Below are 11,986 nucleotides of genomic sequence, written 5' to 3'. Positions count from 1 at the left end.
CACGGTGAGGCTAAGAATTTGTCTAAGGTCACACAGTAAGTTACAGAGCTAAGATTCCTACCCAGGTCTGTCCAATCTACCCAGTTTATGTTGTCCACTAGGCTATACCTTGCTTGGAAGAAAGGAGGGAAAATTCACGATTGAACTCTTTCCCCACCTCCCCAAAAGAGAACAAAGGCTTCACACTTCCAGAGAAGGTGAATGTAGTGCCTCCTGTATGCCGGACAATGTGGCAGGCAAGAGGCAATGATGTGAGGAGAAACGGTGTGCTCAAAACAACTGTGCTCAGACCTACTATACATTAATAGACACTCTGTGACAAACTTTGTCAGTCCAAGCAGGAAGACCCATAGTTCAATGGGAGTTAAGTCAAACAAGGTCTTGAATTTGTTCCTTGGACCCAAACGCCTGTGTTTCTAACTCAAGAATAATAACCGAGGAGTGGCATATTATTTTTACATCTCATTTGCATATGATTAATTCTAAGTCAGAGAAAATGGAGGTCACCCTGGCCCCTTGCTTCTCAACCCCTCTGGGATGGGCCTGACGCTGGCCACCTCCCCCAGCCCCTGCTGGGCTCCTCCATCCTCACCAGCCCCTCCCCACTCCTTGCCCCTGCCTACACCTCCCTCCCCCCAGAAGTCCCTTTCCCTTCCTCCTCTGTCACCCACGCAGCCCCCGCCACCTGGCCGCCCACCTGAAAAACTTTTCCCCAAGTTCTTGAGAAGTCGCGTAGGATCCAGGAGAGAAAAATCAAAGTAATAAAACCTCATTTAATTCCTAACGGAGGGCAGAGCTGTGAGCTGCAATTATCTTAATGCTGAGCTATTTTTACTCTCTCCATCTCTGTCTCCTGCCTCTCTGTCGTGAGGCTTTCTCTCTCCCCCTTTGTCTCTCCATCTCTCACATGTGTTTTCTCGCTCTTTCTTTCCGATGTTTCCTACCTCCCCCTCCTCTCTTTCTCTCACCTCCTGTCTCTGTCATCCTTCCTTCCCTTCCTCCTCCTTCCTGTCTGTCCCTTGTGACTGTTCCTCTGTCAGTGAGGTTCCCCCGTCCCTCTTGGCTCCAGGGTTTAGCAGCCAGAGCTGTGGGTGCCTGGGCAAAGGTTGGGGGAAGAGGGCAAAGACCCTCCCCTCTATCCCATCTTCCAAGCTTAGCCAAGAGAGGAGAGTCTCCGTTACCAGCTGCCCCAGCCTGGGTCAGGGGAACTTTTCCTGATTCAGGGCCACCCAGAGCTCCAATCCTTTTGGCAGAAGCTCTATGAACAAGCCTCCCTGGTCAAAGGAGCCTCAGCCGCTGTGTTCCCCAAGGCCCTCTCAGCTCGGATGGGCTGTGGGGTTCCACTGGTAGTGATGCCTCCTTGTCCCTGTCCTCTCATTGCCCATCCAGCTGTCCTCTGTCCCCTTCATCCCAACCAGGACCTTCCCACCTCCCCAGCACTGGAAGCCACAGGCCTTTCAGCCTCATCTTAGCCCAGTGGCCACTCAGGTTACTGCCTGAGCCATGCCTTTCCCGGGCCCCTTCCGACTCCCAGGACCTCCTCATGTACACTGCCAAATTGGTCGTTACCGCCCCCCACCGTAACCCAGCTGAAGGAGGGGTCTGGGCCAATCCAGGGGCTGCCAGAGATGCCCACACCCCTGGGCCAGCAACCTGGCATCTGGCTGTTTCCCCACAAGCATAAAAGTCAACAAACACAGCGGGACTTGAGCCAGGCCTGGGGGTTGGGGGGAGTGGCACTGAGCAGCCAGGGCTTCCAGTGCCCATGGGCAAAGCTCTGCCCTCCTGCTACCCTCTCCTCACCCCCAGAGTGAGCGCTGACTCTGGGGCACTGCATTGTGCCCCTGACCCCATTTTCACAAGATTCCTCTGGCCTCTTGCTCCTCGCTCTGCCAAGGACCCAGCACACTGGGGCTGGGAGTGGAAAAGTTGCTGGGTGGGGGGAGGGGGACGCCTGACTGTTCCAGGCCCGAGGGTGACCAGGAGAAAAGAGAGCCAACACAAACAGAGCCCCAAGAAGACACATGCCTATGTACACGTCTACACACACACCCTCTCGTCACCGCAGAGGGGCATTCAGTCCCTCGCCCCTAGGCCCACAGAGGGAAACACCAGTTCCTGCAAAGATACCCAGGACCTGGACAGATAAACAGGGACACTCCAAACCACAGGGCCATCTCCTCCCCTTTCTCCCCTCCAGAGACACACACAAACGCCTCTGCAGAGAGAGAGAGGTTCACACCTCAGAAACGAGCACACACACACCTCTCCCCCCTGCTCTATTCCTGCACCAAACTCACACACGTGATGGCACATGTACTGGTACAGGCTGGCCCCCAACACCCCCAACTCTATCTCCCCCAGGCTGGTTCTGTCTCCCCCACGTTAGATCTGGGGAGGCACTTGAATCCAGGATACTTCACGGCAGGGACACATTCCCCGCCCCCCACGGGAGTGCTCCCAGGATCACAGCCTCATCCCCTTCTACTGTACAGGCTGGAGCTGTGGATACAGTACCCACCCACCCCCACCCCCCCGCAAGCTGGCACAGCCTGCCCATCACCTTGACAGCCTCTGACATCCTCCCCCACCTCACCCCCTCCCCCGCACACACACAGTCTTCCCACACCCTGCCACTCACACCCGCATCCTTGACACTCTGACACACTTACTCACATAGACTCGCACACACTCTCACCACACCGACACCCCCCCCACCCCACACACACACACACTCCCTAGCTATAGGCACTACAGGGCCCCTGGCACTCACTTTCACACACTCCCTGCCATGATGACTGACACGTGTCCTCCCACGCACAACCCGCTCCACGCTCACTCGCTTTCTAGGACACCCCCATTCACAGCGTGGCAGGCTGGTGGTATTCTCTCCACGACCTCACAGGCCTCCCCGTGAAACTCCAAGTATCCACACCAGGAAGGGGTTAAAGCCAGAGTCCCCGCTGCTGCTCTCCCCTCGGCCTGCCCGCATTATCCTCCCTGCTGGACTCCATCAATAATGCAGCTTCAAGTTCTGGGGAGACGGCAGGGGGCCCCCAGCCCGCTCCCCGCGTCCTGGCTCACACTCCCCGCCCTCCTCCCGGCCCCGGGAGAACACGCTCCTCGGCGCTCATTGGCCCCTGTCTCCTGAGTCCTCCCACCAAGCTCCCGGGCGCCAGTCCCAGGCTGAGGGGACGGGCTGGGCACCCTAAGGCTGGGGCCGGAGGGTGAGACCCGGAGAGACGGAGCAAGGCAGAAGCAGAGACAGAGACAGACATGCGGAGAGGGAGCAAGGGAGACAGAGGAAGGGCGGAGAGACACTGAGAGAGAGCGAGGGAAGGAGGGGAGAGACAGGGACCCAGACCCGCGAGCCGGGGAGCCCGGGGTGCGGGCGCGAAGGCACCGAGGCACGGGCGAGCCCCGGAGCCCGGCGGGGTAGGCGAGCAGGCGGCCGCCCCCCGCCCCCGCGCCCCCGCGCCCCCTCCCCTCGCCGGCGCGGTATTTTTATCTGTGCGTGAACAGCCCTCCTGCTCCTCCCCGCCGCACTCGGCCCGCTGTCGCCGCGGCGCCCTGAGCAGCGCGCCTGGACCGCAGCCCCGGACCCCGCGGCGCGCCCCCCGCCCACCGACCACCCGCCCGCCATGGACCCCAAGGACCGCAAGAAGATCCAGTTCTCCGTGCCCGCGCCCCCCAGCCAGCTCGACCCCCGCCAGGTGGAGATGGTAAGGGGGCTGCGCCCCAGCCCCGGCGGCGCCCCCCTCACCCCCGCTAAACACCCGGGCTCCTCTGCGCTCCGGGGTCTGAACTGGCCTGGGAGACGGGGGCGAAGGAGTCCCGGGCCCGCCTCGGACGCGGCGGGGACGTGGGGCAGCGCGTGAAGTTCGCTGGAGACTCGTGCAACTTTTCCCCCCGGGGCCTCGGTCCTGATCCCGGGGCGGGAGAATCCCGGGCGGCCCCAGGGAGGGCAGACGGTCCTCCGGACCCTGCACAGTGTCCTCCTTCCCTAAACTCCCACGCGGACCACTGGTGCCGCTCAGATGTGAGAAACATGGTACACTGACCTATTACACAGAGCAGGCCTCCGCCCAGCTGCCCCACGCTCTGGCTTTCTGTCTAGTTCCACCCTGCGTGCCTGGGCTGGGGTCGCCAGAACCTTGTTCTGACCTCTAGACAGAGCCACAACATGGCAACAAGGGTGGGGGGGGATGATGACCACTCATCACAGAAGCCAGAAGTCCTCCCACAGACAACTGAGTTCTCTGGACAGCCTTTCTGGGGACTGGAGGCCTCCAACGGCTTGTGGTGGGGGTGGGGGGTGGGATGTGCTGGAGGGAGAGAAGAGGGTTCTGCCCCCCACCCCGCAACTTAGCCATTCACTTGTTGCTGAGATGCAGCTGGCACCCCACAGCGCAGTGAGAGTGGAGCCAAGTCATTTTGAGGAGAGCTAGGCGGCCATGGGGGTGGGTTGGGTCCCTGGCCCAAGCAGCTTTTGGTCTGGAGGGCAGCGTTGGGAGCTTGGCAGAGGGAGGTGGCGGTTTCAGCTTAATTCACCTGGTTCTCTTTGTGCATTTCCCTGGAGCTCAGAGGGGACCTAATTAACTGACAGTTGGTCTGATTGCCAAGCTGGGGGGAAGGCGGGGGAGTCACTAGGAGTGCTCAGTGCGCCCCCCACCCCCCGGTGCAGCTTGGCTCATGTACCAAGGAGGGCAACTTTTTGTTTTTTATGAGGACTGGGTGAAGAGTTCTGCAGCCTGAGAGATACTGCTAGAGGGACCCAGAGCCAGGCCCCCAGAGACCACACCCAGGCCCCTGTGGGTCTGAGGGTCAGACCCACACCTGCGCCTCAGTGTGAGGTTGGAGGTGCCTGCAGTACCAGGCTCAGCCTCCCTCTGCAACTGGATCCACTTTCCCTGGAGCCCTTGAGCTGACCTTAGGTAGGCAGGGCCATGTGGGTGCCATGGCCCATGGGGCATCTTCCACAGCCAGCTTCAGGTCCTGAGGTCTGATGTCTTCAAAAATGAGAGAGGAAGGGCCTTGGTAGGGGAAGGCAGAAAGGGAGGTGGCAGTTCTGGAGTAGCCATGGAGTGGGATGGGCATCAGCTGGGAGCCAGTGATGCATTTTTCTTGTCCCTTCCCTGCCTTGGCATGCTGTGTGACTTTGAGCTCTTTGCTGAACCTCTCTGAGCCTTGGGTTTCACCTTGGTAAAAATGAGGGGGTTGGGTGAGCTATGGAGTTCCTTACAGCTCTGACAGGCTTTGATTCAAAGGTTCCCTGGGGACTCCAAAGCACTGTTTGTTCCCTGCTGCCTGGGTAGGGGGTGGGGAGTGGGCTGCAGGTGTCTGTCCTGCCCCTCCTCCTCCCCATCTCTTTCTCTATCTTCTTAGATCCGGCGCAGGAGACCAACCCCTGCCATGCTGTTCCGGCTCTCAGAGCACTCCTCGCCAGGTGGGCCCCTACCCTGCCCCCTAGTGCTGGCCCCATCCTAACCCTGATGCCTTCTTGGGGCCCCTGCCAAAGCCCCATGAGTAGGAGACTGAGCAGAAGATGGGGGGGTTAAGGTCTGGGAGCCCAACTCCATTGGGTTCATTTATTGACCAGGCACTTCCCAACACCAGGAGGGAAAGGGCACAGAGACTGAGCCTTTGGGGAAAGTAATTCAGATTCTTTCTCTCTTCTGTCTCTCCCTCTTCTCTCTTCTTCCTGGCTCGGTTCACTGGTGGCCTCCCTCAGAGGAGGAGGCCTCACCCCACCAGGTGAGTTTCCAGGGGCAGCTGGAAGGAGGGATGCCAGGGCCCTTTGTGATGGGCTGGAGGGGATTACTTCCCAGCTAACACACGGTGCCACCCAGGAGGACATTAGCATATCAATTGGCACCTCAGTGAGAGTGCCTGGTGCCAGGGTGCCGCCAACACCCTGCCCTTGTCTTTCCTCTGCCCTTGTCTTTCCTCTGCTCAGACTCAGGCTGGGCCTCCAGAACGCAGGGTCCTGATCTGAGCCAGGCCATGGCTATGGAGCCCCTCCCAAAGCCACCAGTTAGCCTCAGCCTCGGTGCAGGAGGTGCAGGACCCGAGGGGCAGCAGTGCCTGGGCCTGGACCTGAGAACAGAGGCTAGACCAGTCTGCCTGGGTTGCCTTGGTGGGATAGAATGGAGGGAGGGTGAAGGAAAGGGGCCTCTGTAAGCCCATTTAACCTGGCACTTCCCCAGCAGAGAGCCTCAGGAGAGGGGCACCACCTCAAGTCGAAGAGACCCAACCCCTGTGCCTACACACCCCCCTCGCTGAAAGGTACTGTCTCCCACCCATCAGTTGGGCTGTCCCCTTGACCCCTGCAACTGGGCTGACATTGGGTGTGTGTTTGACATGTTGAGCTTTTGTTGGTGGGGACGGATAGTCTTGTGTACCCACCCCAAGCCCTACTTAGAGACCAATTCTTTCTTAATTTGGCCTTGTAAAAAGAAGCAGCCCAGGGGCTGAAAAGGGTGGCATGGGTCTTAAAATTAGGTTGTGGGGTTGAAAGAAAAGAGGTACGTAACAAGTAGGCATCGGCTCTGCACCTCCTTTGCAAGCATGCACTGGACCACCTCCCCTCCTTCTCCCCGAAGGGCGCCTTCTTTGGGCTGTACCCCTTGCTCTCCTCTCCCATCCCCGTGCCATTTGCACAGGTCTGCACACCGATGTTCCTGCTTCTCCTTTCTATACCAAAAGGCGAGTCATTCCTATAGCACTCACTTATCAAACACCTAGTGTATGCCAGGCCCCCCTGGTGGGTGCTGGGCAAAAATAAGAGTAAGATTTGGCCTCAGCCCTCCTGGGGCCCTTCACCTCAAAGGGTCAGGGAGAGTTACAGAGGAGAGGGTGTTTAAGCTTGGATGGGAAGGCTGAATAAGAATTCAACAGGCAGGCCAGGCATGGAGGGGCATTCCAGGGAGAGGGAGGAAGGTGTGCAAAGGGAAGCTGGTGTGAAATCACAGGGGTCTTCAGGGCCGGCCTGGAGACTTGGCTTCCAGGGGGGAGCTGGGGGAGATACACCTGGAGGAGAAGGTGGCACAGGTGGGGGTGTGAGGAGGGTCTCTTCCTAACTAAGCCCTAGGATGCCTTCCTACACCACCTCAGCTCCCACCTGAGGCTCTTCCTGCCTGGCCAGCCCCTCCTCCCACGGAGGCTGGGAGGGAGGGAACCAGAAGGGTGTGCGGAGAGCTCCCTCTGGGGTGGGTTTAATGAGTTCCCAGTGAACGGCCAAGTCAACAGGTGCACCTGTCAGCCTGCCGGCCAAGGTTGGGAGCAGAGAGACTGGGAGGAGAGTCCAGAAGGGCAGGAGCCCTTTCTCTTCCTCAAGGACAGGACGAGGCAGGGGCAGCAAGCGGGCAGTGGGTTCAGCTTTTGGAAGGCCTTCCTACCTGTTGGGATGTGGGGAAGGCCAGCCCCTGAAGCAGGCATGAGGGAGGAGGTGGCATCTTCTCAGGAGAGAATATGAGAAATCTCTCTCCTCCCCATCCTGGGCTGGGCCGGGGGCAAGTGCGTGTGAGAGGGAAGAACCACCCTTGGACTCTTGATTGTGAGCGAGGGGCAGAGGGCTGGGGTGAAAAAGATGCCAGAAATGTGCCCCTGCCCCCGTGGCCCCTTTGGGCTGCAACTTAAGGAGGGTCTGAGTGGGGAAAGGCAGGGCGGTGGAAAGGGGCCAGGAGAGGGGTGCGGGGGCTGTGCTGGGGACCTTGGAGCTTAAAAAGGGCCACTTGGGTCGGGGGAACTCAGGTTCCCAGAGCTGGAGACAGAGGGATTAGGAGACAGTTGGGAGGATGAGGGGGAGACCCCAGAGAGCCCTGCGAGGCACGAGGCAGGCGAGGCACGCGGGAGGCTCACGGGGCGCCAGCACAGGGCTGCGCACACCTATTGTTGATGCTGTGGCTCACGAACTGAAGAACTGAACTCTCCACCCCCGGCTGCTCGAGCTGCCACCTCCTCTCCTCCCTTCCTCCCTTCCCCAATGCTCAGAGGACCCTTCTGAACCTGCAGGGCACTGTGTTATAGGCTTTGGCTCCTTTCTGGGCAGGGAAAGCATCTGGCAGGGTGGGGGACTTGTAGGTGGAGAAGCTCAGGGCCCCCAAGGAAGGGTGGACACTGAGTCTTGGCTTGAGGGGGGTCTTCAAGGCCGAGCTCTCACACTTGCCTCAAGGTGAAGCTTTCCCCAAGGACAGGGCGGGGTAATTTATCGCACTTTTATTGCCTGGGTAGCTTGCCTAGAGCCAGCAGGAGGCACCGGGTGGAGCTCGGGGCAAGGCAGGGCAGCGGGCAGGCACAATGCACCCTCTGTGCCTGGCCCTGAGTTGGCAGGAGAGCCGTGCCCTGCTCCCTACACTGGAGGTTTCCAGCCTGGATCTGCCCCCTCTGGGCTTTCTGAGGGGAGGGGCTGCCTGCGGAGCAAGGAGGAGCTGCAGCAACTGCAGGGCCCAGCTCGTCAGCACCTGGTCTCTGGGCCTTGACTTTAGTGAGCCAAATGCTCTAAAATCCCACCAGCTCCTGGCCCCCCTGCTGCCTCTGTCCCAGCCACTCCTCCCAGGGTCCCCTCAACCCCTGCCGTTCTCCCAGAGTCCCCCAGCCCTGGCCCCTTTCTCCTAACCCCCTAGTCCTTTCCATCTTTTGGAAACTTCTCTCCAGCTGCCCACACTGTTCCCTTGCTAGGTCCTATCCCAGCAGGCCTTGGTGGCGTTGGGGGGGTGGGTGGTGTTCACTGCTTTCTAGGTCACCGCAGAGGGAGCTGAAGCTTGGGGATGTGGGTCAAGATTGTGGGGGCCGCGTCTGAGCACGCCGCATCCCCAGGCACGGACTTCACTGGCTGCAGACTATTATGTCCTCAGCCTCAGAACTGTTCCTACCTCTTAGAGCCTAGGGCAGGGGTGTGTGGAGTAGCATCTACGATGGGGCAGTGCCGGGGAGTGGGGACCAAGCCCAGCATGGGGTGGTGGGCAGGATCGGGGTAGCAGTGAGCCCTAAGCAGGCTGGGCACTCCCCTAGAAATTGAAAGGGACACATCCCCCAGGGCCTGGCCCATGGGCCCTGTGCCTTCTCCAGGGGCTGTAGCTGGTGGACAAGCTCCCCAGCCAGGGAATGTTAAGCTGTTGCTGTACCCGCCTGGTCTTGTCCGGCTTGGCAGGAGCTGCCTGGTGCCGGCCTCTGGGAGAGCAGCGCCTTTGGACAGCTTAGGAGCCAGACGTGATCAAGAGGCTACCCCCTGCTGCTTCTGCCCTGGTCTGGGCCCCCAGCAGGCTGACCTGTAGCTTTTAGCTTTTGAACTAGACCCCTGTGGGGGATTAGCTCTGCCCCAGGCCCACAGGAAGGAGGCTGGGGACTGGGCCACATGCCTCTCCCGCTTCTCGGGCCTGGCTGAGCCCTGCCTTCCCGGTCCCCCTGTGCCAGCTGTGCAACGCATTGCTGAGTCTCACCTGCAGTCCATCAGCAACCTGGGTGAGAACCAGGCCTCAGAGGAGGAGGACGAGCTGGGGGAGCTGCGGGAGCTGGGCTACCCAAGAGAGGAGGACGAGGAGGAGGAGGACGAAGAAGAGGAGGAGGACGAGGACAGCCAGGCTGAAATCCTGAAGGGCGGCAGGGGGTCTGGTAAGCTGAACGGGCTGTGAAGCCTGGATTCCACCACCACAGATTAGGTGGGATCCTCCCTGAGTGTCCTGGAACACCCCCTCCCGGTTCACAGTTTCTCACACATGTCAAGGGCCTCCCCACTCTCTCATCCCACAGGATGCCTTGCACTCAGCCTTACCTGACACCTGGGCTGTTCCCATCCTTGACTCAGTCCTTCTCCCAATCCAGTTTCCTCCAATAATTCCTCTCTTCCCTAAGAATTAAGGCAAGGCCACCTGAGGTTTGAGGCTAGACCCAAGAAAGGACTTCCCATCCACGGCAGTTGGGAGGTGCAAGGAGATGGGGGATAGCGGGCTAAGAGTATCCAGTGCCCCATCGCCTGCATTTCTGAACACAGGATGTGGTCTCTGCTAGGGGGCACAGGGCTGGTCGATAAGTCCTCTCCAGGAACCTGTGGCTCTTTTCCCCTTTTGTATTTCCTAGGCTGGAGGTGAGAGGGTGCCCTCTAGTGTCTAGATGGAGAATGTAGGATTCAAGAACCAACTGCGTTGGCTGCAGCTCCAACCCCAGCTGCCTGGGAAGAGAGGGGCCAGGGAGGGGCATGAAACCTACACAGAAGGCCTCAAAGCTAGAGACCCCAAATCCCCAAATCTCCACGGGGAGTCCCAAGGCCCAGAGAATTCCTAGGCAGGAAGATCTCAGCCCTCCCAGGACTGTTGGCCCAGGCCATCCACATCTATCCCTCCCAGTGCACCTTAAACGTTTTGGTGCCATTATTTATGGAGATGAAAACTAGCCAACCACTCCTGCTTGAAGTGTCCATCCCTTGCACCTCCCCCCAAAATGGCGTGGGCCTCCTCTCTGCCTTGGCAGTGGGGGCTTCGGTCATGGGAGCAAAATCTCCAGCTGGAACAGGTGAAGAGGAGGTGAGAGGAGACTGTTCCCTTAAGGAAAGCAGCAGGGCAGTGGGTCAAATGACAGGATGACCAATCTTGGAGCAGCTCCTAAGTGCCGGCGCTGGGCTGCAGGGTATTAACTATTATCTTATGTAAGGCAGTCTACACAATTTCCCTCTTACCATCCCCTTCAAAGAGGTAACAACGGACCTAAGTCATATGGCTAGTCATTGCAAGAGCTGTCTTAGTCCAGTGCTCTCTCCACTATACCACGATACCCTCCAAAGGCTTGGCCACAGCCGGCTGAGAGACTCGGCTCCTGTTCCAGGACAGCCAGATGGATACTCAGAGCCTGTGCTTTTATCCCTTCTTTCCCGTCCCCAGCTGGGCAGAAGACTACTTTTGGTCAAGGTCTGGAGGGTCCCTGGGAGCGTCCGCCTCCCCTGGATGAGCCCCAGAGAGACGGAAGCTCTGAGGACCAAGTGGAAGACCCGGCATTAAATGGTGAGGTTTGGGGGTGGGTGGGGCTGGGGAAGCGGGGCTGGGATATTGGTGGGCGTGGCCAGACCCTAAGTCCATCTGCTTGCCTTGCAGAACCTGGGGAGGAGCCACAGCGCCCTGCTCACCCTGAACCTGGCTCATAGGCACCAGCCCTGCATCTCCCAGAAGTGGCGAGGGCATTGCTGTTCCCCAGAAACCCACTCTGTCCCCACCCTATTTTGTACCCTTCCCCTCACTTGCTAGGGCTGCGGCTTCTGACTTAGAAGACTAGGGCTGGTCTGTGTTTGCTTGTCTGCCCACCTTTGGCTGATGCCCAGAGTCCCTGGGCACTTGCTGCCTGATGCCTACCCCTGCCAGTCATTCCCCCATTCACCCAGTGGGTGGTGGGATGTGAGAGAGCTTGCATTGGGAAATCCAGTAAATGGGGGACAAAGGTTCATCCTTCACAAGTCTACTCCCCAGACCCTCTCCCCTGGGCACAGGAAACCCACAGGGCAGGACCCTAAGATCTGGGGAAAGAGGGTACCGAGAACTTTAAGTGCCCACAGATCCTTCTCCATCCCCTGGGGAATTCCAAGTCACCACCCCTCTCACTGGCTTCTACCAGGGCCCAGGATTCAGGCATCCTTTCCACAGCCTCAACATTTTGGAACTCTTCCCCTTATCAACTGCTCCCCAGCCTGGGTGCCTGGAAGATGGACTGGCAGAGGCTGCTTTGTTGCATTTTGTTTGTGCTTTGATGCCAGGAATGCCGCCTAGTATATAAGTCCTTAGGGGGGCACATGGTGGGGGAGCCAGGCTCTCCTTGTCCTCCAGCTGCTCTGCCCCCTTCCCTCCTTCCCTGACTCCAGGACTGAACCGCTCCCATGCTGCAATAAATCTTTGTAAATAACTGCTGAGACTTCTCTTTCAGGGGGAAAGGAGAGGGAGGAGGTAACAGGTTTCCCTGTTACCCTGTGGTGGTCATCCAAGGGTCAGGTCCTCGACCCTAGTGT

General features: G+C 59.1%; 1 protein-coding gene across 1 annotated transcript; it reads left to right on the top strand.

Moving 5' to 3' along the window:
- The first annotated feature begins 3,255 nt into the window (after nucleotides 1–3,255).
- On the top strand, nucleotides 3,256–11,884 carry PPP1R1B (protein phosphatase 1 regulatory inhibitor subunit 1B). The gene is made up of 7 exons (XM_065897336.1): nucleotides 3,256–3,722; nucleotides 5,386–5,446; nucleotides 5,732–5,754; nucleotides 6,210–6,285; nucleotides 9,415–9,612; nucleotides 10,875–10,994; nucleotides 11,085–11,884. Exons 1-7 carry the CDS (start codon nucleotides 3,642–3,644, stop codon nucleotides 11,132–11,134), a joined length of 609 nt encoding a protein of 202 aa, XP_065753408.1. The 5' UTR covers nucleotides 3,256–3,641; the 3' UTR covers nucleotides 11,135–11,884.
- Nucleotides 11,885–11,986: the final 102 nt, after the last annotated feature.

The sequence above is a fragment of the Phocoena phocoena genome, chromosome 19 (assembly GCF_963924675.1).
Source record: "Phocoena phocoena chromosome 19, mPhoPho1.1, whole genome shotgun sequence".
Classification (NCBI taxonomy): Eukaryota; Metazoa; Chordata; class Mammalia; order Artiodactyla; family Phocoenidae; genus Phocoena; species Phocoena phocoena.
Note: the sequence above shows the minus strand (reverse complement) of the source record. Positions and strands in the feature narration are given on the sequence as shown.

Bases quoted from the DNA above. Each gene is read 5' to 3' on its own strand.
- PPP1R1B (XM_065897336.1), top strand. From the start codon at position 3,642: ATGGACCCCAAGGACCGCAAGAAGATCCAGTTCTCCGTGCCCGCGCCC. The intron at 3,723-5,385 runs GTAAGGGGGCTG...CTATCTTCTTAG, and splicing joins ACCCCCGCCAGGTGGAGATG to ATCCGGCGCAGGAGACCAAC. The intron at 5,755-6,209 runs GTGAGTTTCCAG...CTTCCCCAGCAG, and splicing joins AGGAGGCCTCACCCCACCAG to AGAGCCTCAGGAGAGGGGCA.